Source organism: Sphaeramia orbicularis, chromosome 18, assembly GCF_902148855.1.
Source record: "Sphaeramia orbicularis chromosome 18, fSphaOr1.1, whole genome shotgun sequence".
Classification (NCBI taxonomy): domain Eukaryota; kingdom Metazoa; phylum Chordata; class Actinopteri; order Kurtiformes; family Apogonidae; genus Sphaeramia; species Sphaeramia orbicularis.
This window is the reverse complement of record NC_043974.1, coordinates 5,012,637-5,035,806: the sequence shown is the minus strand read 5'-3', so window position 1 is coordinate 5,035,806 and position 23,170 is coordinate 5,012,637. Positions and strand designations below refer to the sequence as shown.

The 23,170-nt window shown below is 43.0% G+C and overlaps 1 protein-coding gene across 1 annotated transcript; it reads right to left on the bottom strand.

The window, feature by feature from the left end:
• Positions 1 to 713: 713 nt before the first annotated feature.
• LOC115438501 (uncharacterized) lies at positions 714 to 16,839 on the bottom strand. Its single transcript, XM_030162153.1, has 11 exons — positions 16,584 to 16,839; positions 13,531 to 13,727; positions 13,099 to 13,239; positions 12,227 to 12,365; positions 11,967 to 12,144; positions 9,865 to 10,006; positions 8,641 to 8,784; positions 2,312 to 2,364; positions 2,036 to 2,227; positions 1,387 to 1,463; positions 714 to 1,215 (listed from the first exon to the last, which is right to left on the bottom strand). Exons 1-11 carry the CDS (start codon positions 16,695 to 16,697, stop codon positions 1,141 to 1,143), a joined length of 1,452 nt encoding a protein of 483 aa, XP_030018013.1. The 5' UTR covers positions 16,698 to 16,839; the 3' UTR covers positions 714 to 1,140.
• Between the last annotated feature and the right edge of the window lie 6,331 nt (positions 16,840 to 23,170).

Genomic DNA, 23,170 nt, shown 5'->3' with positions numbered 1-23,170 from the left:
ATTGGTAAGTACTCAAATGGAAGTACTTGTACTTGTACTCGGTCTGGAAAAAAGTGGTATCGGTGCATCCCTATCCAAAACCATGTGAGAGGACGATGGGAGCCCTCTGCTGGGGCGGTGAACTGTTCAAATCTCACTTAAATAGGGAGGAACCAGATCACTTAAAGCTTTAAACACAAATATTACAATTTAAAATCAATGTGATGGTGGACTGGGGCTGATGTGGTTGAATCTGGAGGAGTTAGTTAAGAAACGGGCAGCTGCACTTTGTACCAGCTGTAAGTGATGGAGAGGACTGAGTGAGATAATAATACAGTGCATTACAGTAGTCCAGACTGAACTGATAAAAGCATGGATCGCTTTGTCCAGATCACTGAGAGATGAAGGGCTTCACTTTGGCCAAAAAACGAAGCTGGAAAAAACTTACTTTAACAACTGCATTAATCTGTTTATCAGTCTTCAGATGACTCTAAAACCACTCTGAGATTGCTTTTTGAGCCCATCTTTTTCAGCAGATTGTCGATATCCTCCTGAGACCCAGCAATGCTTTTTTGTCCTCTGTAGGGGACAAAAGTTTGACAGTTTTACTTAAAAAGTTCTGTCCATTACAGAAGACATTCCATAAAAAAAAAAAACAATAAATAAATAAAAATAGTTTTTAAAATGTATCTGAAAAAACTCTTGCATTATGCAGTTTTCCATCAAGACAATTGTTTAATGTAAAAAAGCTAAAATTTTCCCTTTCCTGGGTCTCAGGAGGATATACAAATCATCCAAATCCAAGTCCTCACCCACCCATATGCTTAAACGTACAGAAGAGGAAACTCTTTCCATACATGAACGTCTAACATTGAAACAGTGAAATCAGATGTTTTACAGCAGGAGCAACTGAATGTCATGTATTTTCTTTTTTTTTTAAGATAAAGTCAAAATATAATTTAAACAATTTTTAATATTGTAAGCATAAAAATATGTATCAGCAGCAAAGAAATATGTTTGTTTTTCTTTGTTTAACCTTTTATCTAAAAATCATGATGATGTTGATAATTTTATCTTCCAAATAAAAATTACAGCAAAAAACAAAAACAAAACTGTTGCATGAATAAAATGTGATATTAGACCACTTTAGGTCAGTGTAGCTTATGGTTCAGTGATTCTCAGAAGGCGTAGAGTTGTGCTCGATGGCAGCCCCTGCCTCACCAGTTCATCTTTCAGCTGCAAAATGAAAATGGAGTGGGTTTTAGGCATGGTCACTGTTAACAGAGGTTTAATAATGTCCATCACTGCATTAATGTTTGTGTTCAGTCCAGTGGAAGGAAGCACCATTTTCTGTCTGCTCCTTTTCCATGTTTGGATATGATGTCTGATTAGTTTCAGAAGACAAACCTGTTGGAGGAAAGTGTCCTCTATGTTGTCCTCAGTCAGTGGAGATGACGAGGAAATCTTCAAATGCAGAGCGACGACTAGTAATACAGAAAATAAAATAAGAAAGAAGCAGTAACTCAGGCTCTGCCCACACAGCTCGGATTTTTGGGTGAAATCCGTTTTTTGTGTGTGTGTTGGTTCATATTCTACATTAAATGTGACTTCTATCAGCTTTGAGTCTGAACTGAATGTCACCCTGAAGTGACCCACATGCACAAAAGAGGTCCTGATGGAATACGTGACCATGCAGACACACACTGTGTTTACAGAAGGAAATATGGTTTTCCTCCGCTCTTCCTCCTGGGATGAACAACTGGGACGTTGGTTGCATTTCAATCATGTAAAGGTCGGATAAATGCGACCTGGACATTCAGACTGGAAAATATCATATCCATATTAGATTTAGGACCACATATGAAAGTGGTCTGGGTCAGATTTAGGACCACATATGAAAGTGGTTTGGGTCAGATTAGTGCTGTTCAGACTGTCTGTAATAGACCAGATCCAGGTCACATATGGACACATTTACCTACAGACACTACTAATCTACATGAAGCTGACTAATGTGTGCGTTCATTTTTGTGTCGTTCTCAGTCGGGAACATACTTACTGAAGTTTTGGGTCCCAGCAGGTGCAGAGGTTACAGCAGTTATTGGCCTTGTTGTGGAGTTTGTTACAGTCTCTGTAGCTGTAGAGAAAACGGTGGTGGGAGCTAACGTGGTTGTAGAGGAAACGGTGGTGGGAGCTAACGTGGTTGTAGAGGAAACGGTGGTGGGAGCTAATGTGGTTGTTGTTATCGGAGCTGCAAACAAGTTTCACATGAAGTTAACAGATCAGAGAAATCAGCAAAAGAAATGTTTAAAAAAAAGTAGAAATGTCTACTCACTGCCTCCGACAGTCATAATGATGCATCGCAGATCTGAGTGATACTTGGTTGAACTGAGGACAGAAATCAGTGAAAGTACCATAGTTACAAAACTATACTGTTGTATCAGATAAAACGTGAAATGAGAAATAAAATGGTACAGCCTCAACTTTTCGGGATCTTTTATCTTCCTATGCTAGCATCAATAAAAGTAGCTATGCTCTCTCTCTACCTGTCACTAGGGGTGTGCATTGGCAAGAATCTGGCGATATGATACAAATCACAATACTAGGATCATGATACGATATATCGCAATATTTCATGATACTGTTAAAGGAAAGCAATTTTTTGTTTGTTTCTTTTTTTTTAAAGTTTATTTCCTGGAAGAATTGAATTACGCCTGAAATATGTACAAATACTAAACACATTTTTATGTGATCAGAACAGGATCTAATGCTATATCACAACATTTTTCTAATTCTCCAAATTATTCTCCAGTTTCCAAAGGAACTAAAATCTGCCTCTCAGACAGTAAAAAGTACTTTCAGGATGCTTCAAATAACCATTATTTAATAAAACAGTGTTAAATAATAATAAATAAAATATAAACAAAAAAGACAAAACAAAAATGAAAACAAAATGAACCTCCGCCATATCTGCATTTGAATAAATACCCAAAACTATCGATACAATGCTTTTTAATATTGATACAGTATTGTGAAATTAAATATCGCGATATATTGTAGAACCGATATTTTCTTACACCCCTACCTGTCAGTAGTCTCTTTTCCATTGATCCTCAATTTGCATGAATTTAACTTGTGCATAAAATTTGTCTAATGGAAAAATGACAATTTCACCAAAACTCTCATTTTTCTCTGAATAGTTGTTGTTGTTCTTAGAGGTGTTTTTACGTAGTTAAATTGGTATATGACACAAAACTGTAATGGAAAGACCTTTGAGTCCAACTAGAGTCACATGACCAAAACAAACAGATGTTGATGGATGTTAGAACAAGAAAAGAAGAAGAGTTGAGCCCAAACATGTGTGTGTATGTGTGGACACACCAGGAAGTCGGAGATAGAGGGGTAACGAACATTCTAGTTTCAAATCAACACAGATTTATGTTCATGTTTATGGAATGACTTCTACTGACATCTACCAGAAGAAAGAAACTAAACAGCACATTTGGGGTTGAATGGACAAACCAACATTACACACTTCTGTTTAAACACATTTAGGAAATATGGGGAAAGTTTAGCTCAGATGGACGATGGAAAAGGGACTAGTGACAGTGGATGGTTTATGTTCAGTTATTGAGAGAATTTGCTGAAAGAGTCACTTTGATGAAAAAAAAACAAATTTATAAAATATGAAACAATGGGAAAAAAATCTGAGTTAACTAAAATGAAATAAAAAAGTATAAAATAAGCACTTTTTTATATTCAGTTAATGATATATTTTGTTGAACAGGTAATTTTTGTCTCATTTTTTTTTAATTTGATCCAATAACCGATGATATTACTCTGAACTTTAAAGCAACACCATGAAGCTTTTCATCCTTCAAACTCTATGTTCAGGTCATTTTGGTGGAACATCTACTCCAGTTGGTTCAGTTCCACTGTGGTCATGTCTCCAGAGCGTCTGGATCTCCTGCACTGACACTAGGACACCTCTGGTTTGGGGTTGGAACCCTGACACTGACAGAACTACAGAACTGGACTGGTTTAGGACATAGGTCCCATCCCCCCTCCACCTTCAGAAGACGAGGAGGTCAACGAAGTTAGGAGTGAAGGAAAGTTACAGATAGACTAAAGGTCACATGACTGAAGGAGCAAGACAAGACAGACGGTAAGGGTCGGGATGGGAATCGAGAACCGGTTCTTTTTGAGAACCGGATCCCAGTAGCTCGATTCCTTGGAATCTGCCTGCTTAACAATTCTGCTTACTGATTCTGCCTTCATTATGCATGCGCGATGACGTCATGCGTACGCTGCATTTTTTTGGGTCAGAACGTAGCCAACATGGTGTTGAGGCAGAGAGGGTCTAAAAAGACAACACCAGGTCCAGTTGTAACACTTGCAAAGCTTCCATTTATTCTAAAGGGTGGAATCCCTCCAATATGTTCAAACATTTGTCCACAGCATGTGATTCATTTGCAGGAATGTCACGTATTTGATTCGCTACTTAGCGGCACTTCTGAATCTAGCGGCAGAGTGAACACCAGGCCATCATCTGGGCCCAGTTCCGGTTCCGGTGCAGGCAACAAATGTCAGACCCCTCAAATACAAGTTTTAGAAGGTAGGGGAAAGGAAATGAGGTGCACAACAACGGGAGACAGGCTGAGTTGAACCAGTTCCACGTAGTGGAAATGCAGCAGTAGAGGAATTAGTAAAGCGTCTTTAATGGATTAGATTTATATTGCGCTTTTCTATGAACGCATACTCAAAGCGTGTACAGAGGATCCATTATTCATTCGCTCTCACATTCTCCCTCTTGTGATGGTAAACTACATCTGTAGCCACAGCTGCCATGGGGCAGACAGACGGAAGCGTGGCTGCCAATCTGCGCCTATGGTCCCTCCGACCACCACCGAACATTCACACACATTCATACACCAGTGTGAGTAGCAGCACTGGAGGCAAGGGGGGTAAAGTGCCTTGCCCAAGGACACAACAGCACATGGACAGAGCGGGATTCAAAACCGCCAACCCTTCGGTTATTGGACAAGCCATGGCTCAGATGGTAGAGCAGGTAGAGTTTCACTTTCACTGTACCCCCCCCCTTCAAACCCGGCCTGGCGTCATCTGTTCTTATTATTTGTACATACTGTATATGTTATATTTTCTGTGCAGAGATGGAAAGTCCAGAGAGCCAGAGAGTACAGAGTCGGGCTGAACTCTCCACTTCTCTGGCGTTGCCCGTGGTGAGAGGCAGCGGGCTGGTATGGGCTTGCTCATAGCCCCTCAGCTCAGCCGCCATGTGTTGGAGTTTTCCCCGGTGAACAAGAGGGTCGCGTCCCTGTGCCTTCGGGTCGGGGACAGGTGCCTCACTGTTGTCTCAGCCTACGAGCCGAACAGCAGCGCAGAGTACCTGGCCTTCTTGGGTGCTCCGACTGGGGACTCCATTGTTCTCCTGGGTGACTTCAATGCCCACGTGGGCAACGACAGTGAGACCTGGAGGGGGGTGATTTGGAGGAATGGTCTCCCCGATCTGAACCCGAGTGGTGTTTTGTTATTGGACTTCTGTGCTAGTCACAGTTTGTCCATAACAAACACCATGTTCGAACACAGGGATGTCCATAAGTGCACTTGGCACCAGGACACCCTAGGTCGGAGGACGATGATTGACTTTGTTGTCGTGTCATCAGACCTCCGACCACATGTTTTGGACACTCGGGTGAAGAGAGGGGTAGAGCTGTCAACCGATCACCACCTGGTGGTGAGTTGGATCCGCTGGCGAAGGAGGAAACTGGACAGACTCGGTAGGCCCAAATGTGTTGTGAGGGTCTGCTGGGAACATCTGGCAGAGCCCAATGTCAGCGTGGTCTTCAACTCCCACCTCCGGGAGAGCTTCTCCTGGATCCCCGAGGAGGCTGGGGACATTGAGTCCAAGTGGACCATGTTCTCCACCTCCATTGTCGAAGCGGCTGCTCGGAGCTGTGGTCGCAAGGTCTCTGGTGCCTCTCATGGTGGCAATCCCCGAACCTGGTGGTGGACCCCGGAAGTAAGGGATGCCGTCAAGCTGAAGAAGGAGTCTTATCGAGCCTTGTTGGCTCGTGGGACTCCTGACGCAGCTGATGGGTACCGGCGGGCCAAGCGTGCGGCAGTCTGAGCGGTTGTGGAGGAAAAAACTCAGGTCTGGGTGGAGTGTGGGGAGGCCATGGAGAAGGACTATCGGTCAGCCTCAAGGAAATTCTGGCAAACTGTCTGGCGCCTCAGGAGGGGAAAGTAGTGTGCCACCAACACTGTTCACAGTGGAAGTGGGGAGCTGCTGACCTCGACTGGGGATGTGGTCGGATGGTGGAAGGAATACTTCGAGGATCTCCTCAATCCCACTGTCACGTCCTCCATAGAGGAAGCAGAAGCTGAGGTCCCAGAGGTGGACTCGTCCATCACCCAAGCTGAAGTCACTGAGGTGGTTGGCAAGCTCCTCGGTGGCAGGGCACCGGGGGTGGATGAGATTCGCCCTGAGTACCTTAAGTCTCTGGATGTGCAAGGACTGTCTTGGCTGACACGTCTCTGTAACATCGCGTGGCAGTCGGGGACAGTACCTCTGGATTGGCAGACCGGGGTGGTGGTCCCCCTTTTTAAGAAGGGGGACCGGAGGATGTGCTTCAACCACAGGGGGATCACACTCCTCAGCCTCCCGGGGAAAGTCTATTCCAGGGTACTGGAGAGGAGGAGCCGAGCGATAGTCGAACCTCGGATCCAGGAGGAACAATGCGGTTTTCATCCTGCTCATGGAACACTGGACCAGCTCTATACTCTCCATCAGGTGCTCAAGGGTTCATGGGAGTTCGCCCAACCGGTCCACATGTGTTTTGTGGATTTGGAGAGGGCGATCAACCACGTCCCACGTGGTATTCTATGGGGGGTGCTTCGGGAGTATGGGGTCCAGGGCCCTCTGCTGAGGGCAGTCCGGTCTTTGTATGACCAAAGCAGGAGCCTGGTTCGCATTGCCGGCAGTAAGTCAGACCTATTCCAGGTGCATGTTGGATTCTGGCAGGGCTGCTCTTTGTCAGTGGTTCTGTTCATAATTTTTATGGACAGAATTTCTAGGCACAGCCAGGGGCCGGAGGGGGTCCGGTTTGGGGACCACTGGATTTCATCTCTGCTTTTTGCAGATGACGTTGTCCTGTTGGCCTCATCGAACCTGGACCTTCAGCGTGCCCTGGGGCGGTTTGCAGCCGAGTGTGAAGTGAGTGGGATGAGGATCAGCACCTCCAAATCCGAGACCATGGTTCTTGACCGGAAAAAGGTGGTCTGCCTTCTCCGGGTCGGCGGAGAGTCTTTGTCCCAAGTGGAGGAGTTTAAGTATCTTGGGGTCTTGTTCACGAGTGAGGGAAAGATGGAGCGTGAGATTGACAGACGGATCGGTGCAGCGTCTGCAGTGATGCAGTCGTTGTACCGGTCTGTTGTGGTGAAGAAGGAGCTGAGCCGAGAGGCGAAGCTCTCGATTTACCGGTCAATCTACGTTCCTACCCTCACCTATGGTCATGAGCTTTGGGTCATGACTGAAAGGACAAGATCCCAGATACAAGCGATCAAAATGAGTTCCCTGTGCAAGGGTGGCTGGGCGCACCCTTAGGGATAGGGTGAGGAGCTCACCCACCAGGGAGGAGCTCGGCATAGAGCCGCTGCTCCTCCACATCGAGAGGGGCCAACTGAGGTAGCTCGGGCATCTGTTTTGGATGCCTCCTGGATGCCTCCCTGGGGAGGTGTTCCGGGCATGTCCCAACGGGAGGAGGCCGCGGGGAAACCTAGGACATGTTGGAGAGACTATGTCTCTTGGCTGGCCTGGGAATGCCTCGGGGTCCCCCTGGAAGAGCTGGAGGAGGTGTCTGGGGAGAGGGAAGTCTGGGCATCCCTGCTGAGACTGTTACCCCTGCGACCCGGCCCCGGATAAGCGGTGGATAATGGATGGATGGGGTACCACAGGATTTCAATGGATGGAGATGGAAATATAAAAGACAGTTAATGCAAACACACTTGTTTGTACTCTTTTACTCCCCACCCAATGAGAATCAATAAGAGAATCGGATCGATAAGCAAAATCGATAATGGAATTGGAATCCTTAAATTCTTATCGATTCCCATCCCTAGGTAAGGGTGTTGTCCACAGAGACAACGACAAGACAGACTGAGAGGGACCAAATATGAGGAGGGACTAGGGGGGATATTGGACCAGCTTTGACTGGAAGAGGAGGAGGAATGGAGACCATGGAGACCTGGACCTGGTACTGGTGGCCTAGGAAGGAGACCTGGACCTGATATTGTTGGACTAGGAGGAAGACCTGGACCTGGTACTGGTGGACTAGGAAGGAGACCTGGACCTGGCGATGTTGGACTAGGAGGGAGACCTGGACCTGGTACTGTTGGACTAGGAAGGAGACCTGGACCTGGGACTGGTGGACTAGGAAGGAGACCTGGACCTGGTACTGTTGGACTAGGAAGGAGGCCTGGACCTGGGACTGGTGGACTAGGAAGGAGACCTGGACCTGGTACTGGTGGACTAGGAGGGAGACCAGCAAAATTCCATGGTGTTGCTTTAATGAACTTGGGAAAAACAAAAACGTCACTTGGAAGTTGTGACAAAAACAGTTGTGGGTCTGTAAAGGTGAGACTGACTTTAAGACGGCCTGGACCAGGAAGCAGACCGGGTGGCTTTGTCCTGCTTCACTGGGGGAGGGGCTCCATGTCAGGGTGTACTCTCCTGGTCCAGATCTGTTCTCAGCCATGTTGTGTGGTCCACTGAACAGCAGCTCAGAGATCCTACACACACACAGACAACAGACCACATCCAAACCTGTCCACTTAACCACGTGTCCTTTGTCTCATCTGTCTTTTCATTGTGTCTTTTCAGAGCACAGGTGTCAAACATACGGCCCGTGGGCCAAAACCAGCCCACCCAAGGCTCCCATCCAGCCCCTGGGAGGAATTAGTGAAGTGAAAAAATTTTTACAATCAAGATTATTGAACTCCTGTTAATTCAAGGCCCACATACACACCAACTGTCATCTCAAAAATCAAAAAGTAAAAATAAAAATAATATAATAACCTAGAAATTATCAGTTCAAACTTTCTCCTTGGTTTAATATAAAAAAAACATTACTACATTTTGCCAATAAATAATACCAACTCCAAATGTTCCCTTTGTTTTTACCACAAAAAAAAAACATAACAAATACAAAACAGCAAATTATGAAAATATTTACATTAGTAAATTATCCTCTAACATCAAAATGTCCAATGAAAACTGAATATTTTATTAAACAGTTAATGTTAAAAACAATTTAACCAATATGCTGCCTGTTACTAAATGTTTTGTGCCTTTGATATACCTGTATGTGTGTGTGTGTGCGCATGTGTGTGTGCGTGTGTGTGTGTGCGTAAGTGTGTGTTTGTGCATATGTGTCTGTGTGTTTGTGTGTGTGCATGTGTGTGTGTGTGTGTGTGTGTGTGTGTGTGTGTGCATGTGTGTGTGCGTGCGTATGTGTGTGTGTGCATAAGAGTCTGTGTGTTTCTGTGTGTTTGTGTATGTGTGCATGTGTGTGTGCGTGTGTGTGTGTGTGTGTGTGTGCGTATGCATATGTGTGTGTGTTGTTTTGAACCCAGTCTTTCCCTCCTACCAGCTGCTGCCTGTTATTCCTGGTATGTTCTATACATGTACTGTACTTTCCCTCTGGTCCAACCTGTCTTCTATGACTGAACTAAACAGACTAGATCACTTGTGAACCATCTGAAATAAAAACCATTATTTGTGCATGACTGTAAGTACTTGTCAAACCACATACTGTCCTCAGGGCATGTTCACAGTGCACCTTCTACAGCCTCAGTTCTGCTTGTACGTACGTTGACATGTTTGCCTCTGCTTGGATGCGTATCTCCAGTGTTTGGTTGACCAGGACATACAGCTGAACTCCATGGTCTGGGGTCGGTGGGAGAAACCTGGGCAGGTAGAGTCCGTCTGTACAGGATGGAACCACAGGATCCACTATAGGGACAAAGAAAAGCCCCATGTCCTGTTCAGTAGTGTCTGTGTTTAAACTCAATGACTGATCTGTTTAGTACATACATACATGAGTGTGAATAAATAGTATTATTGTAGTTAATAGTACATTTACACATATGAGTGTGAACAAATATCAGTATTAAAGTTAATAGTGCATTTATGAGTGTGAACAAATATTATAACATTGGGGAACAATTTGAAAAAAAATTTCTGTTGAGTTAGATTTTTATGCTGATTTAAACTAAAATTGGCATGTTGATTCCAAAATTGCATGTCAAGTTTTTCCTCCACAGCATACCCTCCAGATAAGCAAAATTCCACTGATTAGCTGTAGTAAGACTTGCCAGCTGATTACGATTGGACTCATCTACAGCTATGTGGCTACTTGTTTGTGCAGTCACAATTGAGACAGTGCGGTGAGAGGTGTGTGCAGCTCCCAATAGGTCAGTACTATCAATATCTGCAAACAGAAAGCTAGCATAGTAGGAATTATGAGGATTTGTGCTGGCTTTTCTCTTAACCTTGCAACCATGGGCATACCGTTGTAAGTTGTATTTCATTTTATGCTGTTTCTTTAGTTTTCAAAGCTTGTAACTATTCCATCTTAGTGTTTTATTTCCATAGGTATATATTTCCTTTGTTCCAGATCATGTTTGCTCCTGCTACTTCTCGTCATAAATGCCTAAACAACCCTGACTCCTTTTGCTATATTTATGGTAGTTTCACCATTCCAAGTCAGAGGGCAAACATCAGTGCATTTGTCAAACAAGCATATTTTGCATATTTTAAAGTAAAACTCTGTGATCAAGACAAGCCATGGACCCCTCACAAAGTGTACAAGCAGTTGGCATTTGGTATCCCCATGGTTTGGCGAGAACAAAAAGATTGCACAGACTTTTGTTTAGTGAAAACATCAGGATTTAACAAGAAAAATAAAAGTAAAATAGAATATCCTAATCTACCGTCAGCTATAAGACCAATGCCTCATTCAGCTGAAATTCCAGTGCCAGTTTTCGAACAACTACCTCCTCTAGAAGATCTGAGTGATGTTGAAGAACGCAGTGACAGCAATGATGCAGATTTTGAAATTCACAAGGATTCAGTTCGTAGGGGATTTGATATTTCATTGTATGTCAATATTTGAAAATTTTTATAAAACAAGCACATATCTGTTAAGTACAGTATTTTTCATATTTTTTTTAAGAAAACGGGGATCCTATAGTTCAAAAACTTGACATGATAGAGAAAAACTGAGATCAATTTTGGATTCTGCACCCAAAAATTAGTTAAAAACAGCTGTCAGACCTTACTCAACAAAAATTGTGTTCCCCAGTGTAATTATAGTTTATAGTGCATTTACATATATGAATATGAACAAATATTATTATTATAGTTAATAGTACATTTACACATGTGAGTGTGAACAAATATCAGTATTAAAGTTAATAGTGCATTTACATATATGAGTGTTGTTAAGTGTTTGTTATTATAGCGCTCTTACTCCCTGTGTAAAAGAGGCTTTTATTTTGTAGACGCCTATAGGATGTTGTGTATGTATTTCCTGTTGTCCTTCCCCAGTTTGGCGCTCATGGTCATGGATGTAGTTGTTGCTACGTGCTACACAAGTTGTGACTAAAGTTATACTAAATATGCCCACAAAAGGGGCTAAAGAGAACACACGTGAAAGCATCGTTTATTGGAGTGGAAGCCAGAATCTGGACCTGCACGCTTTAACAAGTCTGAACAAATATTATTATTATAGTTAACAGTGCATTTACATACTATGAACAAATAATAATATTACAGTTACATAATATTCTGGCTTTATTCTCATGAAATGATGGGTTTTATCTTGATATTTTATGACTTTATTCCCGTAGTGACAGGTGGTTTTATTTTCTTATGTGGCATTAATACGCTGTCGTATGAAACTAATTGTTACCTTGTAAAACAAACTGGACCGGTATTTTGCTGATGCTGGTGTCGGTGGTTCTGTTCTCCTTTGTCCCGTCGGTTTGAGTCAGGGTGATGCTCTGTCGGGGGAAGTCCTCCATCACCAGCTGCACAGCATACGGTCCTTGATTCCCACTGCCAGTGGGTCCGAACGATAAGGTACAAGACTGGAAAAGAAGGAATCATAGATGAAATGATGAGGCGGTGGTCAGCTGACTGTGTAGGGTTACTGGTTGTAGCGTCACTGACTGATGAGAGGTTGAGCACAGACGGTGGTGTACAGGGGTTACACTCATCCTCTGATGCGTCTCCATATCTGCATTTAACCTCATCTCCATCAGGGTCAAAGGTCAACAAGTTCAACTGTCTCGGGCAGTTGGAAGGAACTCTGAAATATAACCCAAAAAACACAGAATAACTGAAAAAGGAAACGGAAATTTAGTTTTGAAATAATGAAAAAAATAGGGATGCACAATAATTGTTTTTTACAACTGATACCGATACCGATAACTTCTGCTTCTCCTAACTGATACCAATTGGTCTGGATCTTCCTCTGGGTCTGGATCTTCCTCTTGGTCTGGATCTTCTTTTTGGTCTGGATCTTCTTCTTGGTCTTACAGCTGTCCCAGACTAAGGAACTGAAAACCCTTTGACTGACAAACAATGGACTGATCCACACCTCTGCTTCTGCTTCTTCTTGATTTTTATGGTGGTTGCCAAGGCAACAACATGCACTGTGTACTGGTGAACTCCACCACGTCTAAGCAATTTAGATTTATTATTATGGGCTGTATTTATCAGTGAAAACTTTAATTATCGGAATTATCTGAATGACATAATTTTTTTTCAATATCGGACCGATCATTATCAGTGCCGATAGTTATTGTGCGTCCTTAGTTATCGGTAGTTCTACTGGTATCAGCAGTTGTAGTTTTGAACAGTTACAGTTCACTCTTCTGTGCATCCATGTGTCTGTCTCCAACTCTACTAATCCCTCCCTCCATCTCTCTCTCTTGCTCTCATCACATAACTTTAATGATGACGTGACGCTACATAAAAAAATTTGATTAATTAATTAATTGATTGATTTGATTGACAGATTTGTCCAGTGGGGATCTTACCGGACAACAGGCAGGATGGTGGTCTGTGGTGATCTGTTGGCTTGGCCAGTATCAGACCGGTTCCTCAGTTCCACCCGTATCAAAGCTCTCCAACTTACAATACGATTTACAATGCCTGATATCCAGTTACCGCTGTTCAACCTAAAAGTGGGAGAGAAAATCATCATGACCTGAGTCTGTCTGTACTCTTGGAAACAATCCCATTTCACCCCTTGGCCCCTCCCCCTTTGCCCGACCCCTCCATTTTGTGCGTTTGTGTGAAGGGGTAGGAGTGTCCCAATTCTCCATGAGGGAGGGAAGGCCAGGGGGAGGGGGAAGGGGGAAGAGGGACAGGGGACGGGAGAAGGGGCGGGCCAAGGGGGAGGACCAAGGGGGAGGGCCAAGGGGTGAATTGGGATGGGGCCTATGTGTCTTCAGAGTCAGTAAACTCACCACAGCTGAAACGGAGCATTCGTAGAAACCTGTCGAGTATAAACTACCTCTGTCTGACAAAACTGTCCAGTACTTTCACTGTCAACAGTGCCGGCCACTGCTGAAGTCTGACTGCCACAGTTTCCACGGTGACACTGCCAGGTTGCATGTGTGTAGTCATTACAAGAGCGGAAGTTCAGCTTAGAGCGAAGGACGACCTGCAGGATGACAGTAAACAGGTGTTACAGACTTCAGCCAATGCACTTATTAGGAACAAAAATGATCATTCATAGAATTAGATAATAATTACTTTAGAATTAGATCATTTGGTTTCTGTTTTCATTCCTCAAATCTCCATCGAACATTTTGGTAACATGTTACAACACAGGTGTCAAACATGCAGTCCAGGGTCCAGTCCAGCCCACTAGAGGGTCCAAAATGGACCATGGGATGGATTTGTGAAATTCCAAAAATTATGCTGAAGATACTAATAAACATTTTAGTTCAGGTTCCACATTCAACCCAATTTTATCTCAAGTGGATCAGACCAGTTTAATACTGTCATTAATAACCTGTAAGACCAAGAGGAAGACCCAGACCCTGAAGAAAATCCAGACCCAGAGGAAGATCTAGACCAAGAGAAAGGTGCAGACCAAGAGAAAGATCCAGATGGAGGGGGGACTGATCCACCTTGGCAGAGGTCTGTGCTCTCTGAGTGCTTTTCTACACTGAACAAAAATATAAACGCACCGCTTTTGTTTTTGCTCCCATTTTTCATGAGCTGAACACAAAGATCTAAAACTTTTTCTGTGTACACACAAGGTTTATTTCTCTCAAATATTGTTCACAAATCTGTCTAAATTTGTGTTAGTGAACACTTCTTCTTTGCTGAGATAATCCATCCACCTCACAGGTGTGGCAGATCAAGATGCTGATTAGACAGCATGATTTTTGCACAGGTGTGCCTTAGGCTGGCCACAATAAAAGGCCACTCCAAAATGTGCAGTTTTATCACACAGCACAATACCACAGATGTCACAAGTTTTGAGGGAATATGCAATGGTCATGCTGACTTCAGGAATCTCCACCAGAGCTTTTGCCTGTGAATTGAATGTTCATTTCTCTTCCATAAGCCATCTCCAAAGCTGTTTCAGAGAATTCATGAAGAAGACTGTGTGAGGAAAATGGTGGTCACACCAAATACTGACTGGTTTTCTGACCCCCCTGGACCACCCAATACAGTAAAACTGCACATTTTAGAGTGGCCTTTTATTGTGGCCAGCCTAAGTCAAACCTGTGCAATAATCCTGCTGTCTAATCAGCATCTTGATATGCCACACCTGTGAGATGGATGGATTATCTCAGCAAAGGACAAAGGAGAAGTGCTCACTAACACAGATTTAGACAAATTTATGAACAATATTTGAGAGAAATAGGCCTTTTGTGTACATAGAAAAAGTTTTAGATCTTTGAGTTCAGCTCATGAAAAATGGGAGCAAAAACAAAAGTGGTGCGTTTATATTTTTGTTCAGTGTAGTTTTACTATTAACAGTGTTAAACATTGGCTGGAAATAAGAGGAAAAGCAATGGGAACCATTGTTTATTGGTATCAGTTACTGGAAGCAGGAAGGTACAGGTTATCAGTATCTGTTGTACAAAAACAATTATCATGCATCCCTTGTTTTCAAAACTCCAACCCTTTAAATAAAACAATAATTCTGTTTTCAGACACCTTCCTTCCAGTGGGCACAGACTGAGTCCACTTACATTGGATCTGTCAAGAATAAATCACATTGTCATAATCATTTCATCATTTCATTAATCCATTTCCTTCATCTACTGTTTATTTGACTTTTTTCTTTTTTTTTTCTTTTTCTTTTTTTTTTCCCAGATTTAACTAATTCTGTAAAGCCCTGTGAGGAAACCCTATTGTGATATAGGGCTGTACAAATAAAATTAAATTGAACTGAATGACAAGAAGTAAAAAATATTTTATTCTAACTTTATGGGTGATGACATTGACGTCATATTTGAAGACACATGACAATAAATGAGAGAAGTTCTGTTGACACATCACACATATTTAAAGAGTCCTTTGTGTACGTACTTTGACATTGTGCTCATATAGAAAGTACAGTAATAATTTATAAATCTATAATCTATCTAAAAAATATGTATCTGCGTTAGTCATTACATAACTAGAAAAGCATTCGGAGAGCACAGACTTCCACCAAGGCAGACCCCCCCACCCCCACATTACCACCAAAATTTAATCATTTGTTCTTTGTGCCAGTATCAACATTTCCAGAAAATTTAATCAAAATCCTTCAATAATGTTTTTTGAGTTATCTTGCCAACAGACAAACAAACAAACCCTGATGAAAACAGAACCTCCTTGGCGGAGGTAATAATTTAAAATGACTTTAGTGAACATTATTAAAAAGCAGCCTTGGAGTCTGGACCCAACGTGGGGGTCACCTGAAATTTCCAGTAATTGATAAAAAATACAACCTTTCTAATATAAATCTGTGTTGAGTTGACAGAGCCAATCCCAATCCATAGCAGACAAACTGTGAGTGTGAAACTGAAGCACTGTGGTTCTGTTTATCTGTCAAATGTTCATTGTGGTCGGTTTCAGATGCTGCAGCTCTTTCATAATTCATAGCTTGAGATATTGTTTGTTCAGTATTAATTGTCCTCCTTGTAAATCCAAGCTGGACTGACTGTACATATCCTGACAAAAGAAAATCCAATTCTCCCTTTGTGCAGTAATCTACACCTGGATTTACTGCCTCCGTCCATAATAATATACATTATATAGACTAAATGTCCTCTAAAATTAACCTGGATTTGAAACATAGGATAGAAAACTATTACAGAATCAAAGACAAGTTAATTTTAGCAACAAAAAAAAAAGTCTCTGTTTTGAGTGTCTGGGGTCGACAGAAATTTGTGACGATAAAATGGGGTCAGGAGTAAAAAAGGTTGAACCACTGTTATAAAGTGATACCATCAGTGTCTGTAATTAAATTACAGAACTTCATTCAAACGTGTTCATGGTAAACTGTACATACCGTCACCGCTCCATCTGAACGAACATCTGTTGGATAATAAGTTATCAATGTCCCAAAGAAATGTGAAGCCTGGGAGGTGCAGGACATCAGCAGCAGCAGCAGAAACAGCAGCATCCTGAACGTTCACGGCTCAAACACAGATTAGACAGAAGCACCAGCGTGTCCACAGACCGTCCTCAGTGGGTTTTCAGCCTGTCTGTCTCTGTCCTCCCACACAGACACACACAAAACAGTCAACCAGGAAATAAGGCTATTAGTGAGAACTACACAACTATGTCCTATGACTCCACTATACGACTGGTTTAACGAGTGGGGTGGAAATTTTGTGTTGCTTTGTGGGAAGAAGAAATATGTAGATTTCCAAACAGAAGTGTCAGATCAAATTAGATCTGTTTTCTTCTGCTGCAGAATGAACTCAAGACAGAGTGACTCATGGAAGAAGGAAAAGGACAAACTTAAATATGATCTTTTGTGTGTGTGTGTGTGTGTGTGTGTGTGTGTGTCCGTACACAGCTGACTGTTACAGTTTGTCATATTTATGTATTTTTGCTCAGTGAACAGACTAGTGAAAACAGTAAGTAGACAAGACCAATATTTTGGCAGATATTAGTCATTTTCAGTGGTGGGCCATCAGGGCCTGCAAGGCCTTTTCTGCTGGCTTAAAAAAATATCTGAATCACAGATGTCAATTATATTTTCTCCATGAATACTTATTAAATAATTCCAAGTGGTCTGTCTGCTTCCTTTCACAGCTCTTCCCTGATTGTGCTGCTTCCGCGCATGTATTTTCCATTGAAAACAATACTGTTGTTTCACAACCCAAAACAAACAAACAAAACAATAGCCTAATAATCATGTTGAATGCTTTGGCGGTGACTGCTGGACAAATGCGGTACTGCATGTATGAATACTAATTTACCAGAACTTACTCACTAGGAACTTATTTGGGTAAAAGAATTCCCGGTAATTGTGTTTCCATCGCACCCCAAAGTTCAGGGTAATTTATTCAGATCAGGTTGATGATGTATGAGGGAGCAGTAACAGAAACTGTGGTACAGTTCATGTACATTCACAAACAAAGCTCTAATTCAATAAAATGACTCACTACTTTAAGTGGACAGGTTGGGTTTAACATTTTACTGGCTGTTGAATCACTTAATCCATCTGGAATACATTTTAAATTAAGTTAACCATCATTACATATCCTTAATTTGTATTTTAAAATGTATTTTCAACTTCAGTCATTAAACTACATCACATCTAACTTTAAGTGTGATGGATGGTTCTTTTTCATTTCTATTGTTTTACAGATATAGTCCAGGTTCAACCCTAAAGTCAGACAGATTTACTCAAATGACTGCATTTAATTTGACTGCATATTACTTATAAAAGTACTTATACTCATATATGATGCCTTGTAAATGAACAGAAGATATTAGGTTAGATTTTTTTCTTTCTTAAGAATGAAAACAAAACAAAAGTTGCCCAAAAAAACAAGGTGCCTTGAGATGAAAATGGAAATAAACATGTGTGAAAGGTTGATGCTTCTGGACCAGGGTCTGGACCAGCTGGTCCAGGACAGCTGGTCTGGAACTCCATGGTCCTGGTCCCTCTTTTGCTTTCCTACATGAAAAGTAATAAAAAATGCTAAAATGAATAACAGAACACATGATGACAGATTCCTACTACTATGATGTGACATGTGAAATGTCTGACCTGGGCCGTTGTAAAGGCCAGGAGACGATGGACGAAAGCACAAACGAGCCACAGGTTCAAATTAAGAGATGAGTCCGTCCGGTCCGTTTCAGGTGGAAATGTCAAACATAAAGAATAAATCAGTGTTCCGCTCACAGCAACAACATAAATACATCCAGTTTTCTGATTTAGGTTTAGTGTCAAACTTTTGACCGGTTAGCATTAGAATTAGCATTAAGTTAACCCAACTTTTGACTAAACAACTGATGTGCCACTGACTACTGTTACAGCATGGAGCCAACTAAACAGTGAATATTTCTGTGATATACAGACCATTGGTTTGTTCAACTGTAGGATCAACTGTGACCGTTGCGGTCCTTTAGTTTCTTTTAATCCTACACAGGTTTCTTCTTCTTTTCTCATATTTCTTTAGGCTTGTGTCTTACATTTGGCTCTGACAGCTTTTACTTGAACCTCGCTCATTTCATGTCGGCAATTCAAAGTACGTCTGAATTTCCTCCTCCACAAAAACGCTCAAAAGAGCCTGGAACTCATCATCCGTCCACTTGTCGTAGCTTCTTTTTTGGTCCATTTTTTTGAATTATCACAATACAAAGCTTGTGGAAATTAAAGAACAAATTAAATTGTGTGGGTGAACAGAATGCGGAAACACTGCCAGTGTAGTCCATCACTCAGCGTTCTCCAGCACACAGCCCCGCCCCTAAGAATTCCTGGTAAACTGAAAAGTACTACCTCCCTACCAGGAACTTCTTCAGGGAAAGTTTGGGGCCGAAGGAAAGTTATTTAGCCAGGGTTTTACAAAGTTCAAGGTAATGCTCAAAGTTCCTGCAAAAGTTCCTATGGTGGAATAGGGTCTAAGGCCTTCTCTGCTGGCTTAAAACAATATCTGAATCACAGACTGATGTTCATTATATTTTGTCCATGAATACTTATTAAATAATTCCAAATGGTCTGTCTGCTTCCTTTCATAGCTTTTTCCCCTGGTTGTGCTGCTTCCGCATATGTATTTTCATATTAAATCATTTAACCAATCACATTTCAGCCATCATTTGTTGCCAGGCAAGGTCACAGTCAAAGAAGTCTGCCTGGAGGCCTTCAAAATCAGTTGAGCAGGCCCTCTAGCAAAACATATATGTCGATGAAACTGTTGTTTCAATCAATCATATTTTGAGTTGGCGACATCAAGGCCCTCTAATAGGCGTACGGTAATGTCAGAGTATTCACAGACGAAGAGAAGAAATAGAAGAGAAGAAATAGATTTGGATGCAGATTTATTGTCAAAGCCATTTTCAAGACAGACTTTTCAAGAAAAGCAGGATATTGTTAAGAAAGGTCAGACAATTCCGAAGCTAGCAAGCCGATCACAACCAGGAAAAGGATTTGTCCATCACTTTCAGTCCACTAACTATGACCAATACCCCTGGTACCCACATGGATAATCTGTACAACAGAGTAGTTAAACTCCTTTTGAGGAAAGAAAGGAGGATGGATTTTGTGTACAAATAATCTGAATTTTTGGTGAGTAAAATGTTGCTATTTTCCTAATAATTTTGCAAGTTAATGAGGTTATTATTGATGCTTCTTTAAGTCTCAGTCACAAAGCTTTATACGAATGATGGGTTTGTACAAATCTCCTGGTTCATATGAGTTCTGGAGTTTGTAGACATTCGTGGAGGGAGCAGTAATTTCTTACGGCCGCCTTACAAAGTTAGTACGGCTGCCGTTCAAAACGCAAGAGCATCTTGAGGCCGGCGTGAGAAAATGATGTGATTTTGAGTCGTACGAACACCATATACAGTTGTCATGGTCTTCGTAAGGGTGCCTTGAGACCTTCCTATGTCAAACCTATGGCCACTTCATGAATTATTTTGTCGTAAGTTCAGTGCACATCAGCCCTACGTGAAACTCACGGTGCTCGCAAGTCGATGGTAGGAAGATCTTATGCTGTTGCAGTCCGACAGCAGCGGAAGAAGAGGGACATTATAAAGCGCTTACTAAAAAAACACAACTTAACATAGTTTAATGTCCAGAACAGTGGTCAATCATCACCAAAGTTCATGTGGACATCTGCAGTCATGTCCACTTTCACCTCTGCTAAAAAACTGAGCATACTTTAATCTGACAGTACTGTTCATTCATTCATTCATTCATTCATTCATTTTCTGAACCACTTTATCCCCCAGACCAGGGCTGTCAAACTCCGGTCCTCGAGGGTCGATATCCTGCATGTTTTAGATATTTCCCTCTTCCATCACACCTGGAAGCCATTACATCATTGTCAGGCTTCTGCAGAGCATGATGATGAGCTGATCATTACTTGAACCAGGTGTGCTGGAAGAGGGATATATCTAAAACCTGCAGGATACTGGCCCTCGACGACCGGAGTTTGACACCTGTGCTCCAGACGGCTGCGGAGGCAGTGGAGCCTATCCCTGCACTAGAGATTTCCACGCATAATTTGGTGATTATTGATGCTCTTTTCAGACATTGTGTTAATAAGACATCAGATGAAAACATCTGAAGTAGAAGGTATAAGAATAAAATACAGATACACCAGAATAATAGAGGGAAGTGAAGGTTAAAAACACTAACTGTCCAACACACACATCCATCACCCTGATCCTCATCCTGGTGGACTGTGCACTATCTCTACAGATTTGTTTCAAGTTTATTTTTCCATTAATAAAACACTTTATTTCCTTCTGCACTGTGAGTTTTAGTCCAGTCATTCACTCAGTCTTGAAAATTTGTATTCGACTCAAAAAATGCCACAAATGTTGTACAAATATCGCAGTAGTCAAAGTCATCTTTACTGTCTGTTCTGCCATGTACATTGTATACAGAGAGAGCCGAAATTACTGGACTCTAAGGCCCCACAGTGCAAGTAAACGTAGAGTGCAAATAACATAGAAAAGTGCAAATAACATAGACGAGTGTAAAAGGTAAACATAAAAGAGTGCAGTAGAGGAGTAACAAAAGAACAATCAAGGTGTATATGTGCATCACTTGCACTAAAGTGGCGATGGTTTGGCGGGGGGGGGTTAGAGTCCCAAGTTTGAGTGTGTAAGGGGGGGTAGAGCAGGGAGGGAGTTCAGCATTCTGATAGCCTGGTGGAAAAAGCTGTCTTTCAGTCGGCTGGTCTTAGCCCTGAGACTCCACAGTCTCCTCCCTGATGGCAGGAGGCTGAAGAGGCTGTGAGACGGGTGGGTGGGGTCCTTTGTGATGTGGACGGCTTTCCGGGTGAGGCGGGTGTTATAGATGTCCTGAAGGGAGGGGACAGGGGCTCCAATGATCTTCTCAGCTGCTCTCACTATACACTGGAGGGTCTTTTTGCAGGATGCGGTGCAGGCACCGAACCACACAGTGATGCAGCTGGTCAGGACACTCTCGATGGTGTCTCTGTAAAATGTGTGCATGATAGGGGCTGGGGCTCTGGCTCTCCTAAGTTTGCAGAGGAAGTATAAGCGTTGCTGGGCCTTTCTGGCCAGTGATGCGGTGTTTATAGACCAGGAGAGGTCCTCTGAGATGTGCACACCCAGGAACTTGGTGCTGCTCACCTTCTCCACAGCAGCACCATCGATAGTCAGAGGGACATGCTGGGTCCTGAAGTCCACCACCATCTCCTTTGTCTTATCTACATTCAAGGACAGATTGTTGTCCCTGCACCACATCACCAGGTGGCTCACCTCACTCCTGTAGTGGGTCTCATCGTCGTTGCTGATCAAACCCACTATAGTCATGTCGTCAGCAAACTTAATGAGAAGGTTGGAGCTGTGCCTCGGTGTGCAGTAATGGGTCAGCAAGGTGAAGAGGAGGGGGCTTAGCACACATCCTTGGGGGGCTCCTGTGTTTACCGTGATGGTGCTGGATGTGTTACTGCCGAGCCGTACTGCTTGTGGTCTTCCCGTCAGGAAGTTCAGCAACCAGTTGCACATGGAAGCATTAAGCCCCAGCCGGTCCAGTTTATGAATGAGCTGTTGGGGGACGAGTGTGTTAAATGCTGAGCTAAAGGCAATGAACAGCAGTCTGGCATATGAGTCCTTCAAGTCCAGATGGGTGAGGATTAAGTGGAGGGCAGTGGAGATCACATCATCAGTTGAGCAGCTGGACCGATAAGCGAACTGGAAAGGGTCCAGGGAAGGGGGGATGATGGATCTGATGTGCTGCAGGACCAGCCGTTCAAAGCACTTCATGAGGATGGGGGTGATTGCAATTGGACGGTAGTCTTTGAAGCAGGTGGGGACCTTCTTCTTCGGGACCAGGATGATGGTGGTGGTTTTGAAGCATGTGGGGACAACAGCCTGACTCAGAGAGGTGTTGAAGATGTCTGTTACAACATCTGTGAGTTCCACTGCACAGTCTCTAAGTACACGACCGGGGATGTTGTCTGGACTTGGGGCTTTGCGTGCATTGATCCTACTAAGGGATCTCCTCACGCTCGCTGGGGACAGTGTCATCACCTGGTCACCGGTGGGGGGTGGGGTCTTCTGTGCAGGGGTGCTGTTGTGTGCTTCGAAGTGAGCGAAGAAGCTGTTGAGCTGTGGCGCAGGCTTGTTTTCCGTAATGGTCTGTATCCCCTGCCACAGACTCCGGGTGTCTCTGCTGTCGCTGAAATGGTGGGCTATTCTCCTGGAGTACTGCCTCTTAGCCTCTCTGATGCCACGTGACAGGTTGGTCCTTGCTGTCCTCAGGTCCGCCTCATCTCCAGCTCTGAAGGCAGCGTCCAGAGCCTTCAGAAGCCTGTGGACCTCCCCTGTCAGCCATGGCTTCTGGTTGGCCTGGACAGTGATGGTCTTGGTGTCCGTGACATCATCAATGCATTTGGTGATGTAGGCAGTAACAATCTCTGTGTACTCCTGGAGGTCTATGGT

What these genes read in the sequence shown, in the direction of transcription:
- LOC115438501 (XM_030162153.1), bottom strand. Translation starts at nt 16,697, where the DNA reads ATGCTGCTGTTTCTGCTGCTGCTGCTGATGTCCTGCACCTCCCAGGCT. An exon ending in CTGTGCTCAACCTCTCATCA is followed by an intron (nt 12,145 to 12,226) that starts GTCAGTGACGCT and finishes CTTCTTTTCCAG; the next exon opens with TCTTGTACCTTATCGTTCGG. An exon ending in GCAGAGGCAAACATGTCAAC is followed by an intron (nt 8,785 to 9,864) that starts GTACGTACAAGC and finishes GTGTGTGTGTAG; the next exon opens with GATCTCTGAGCTGCTGTTCA.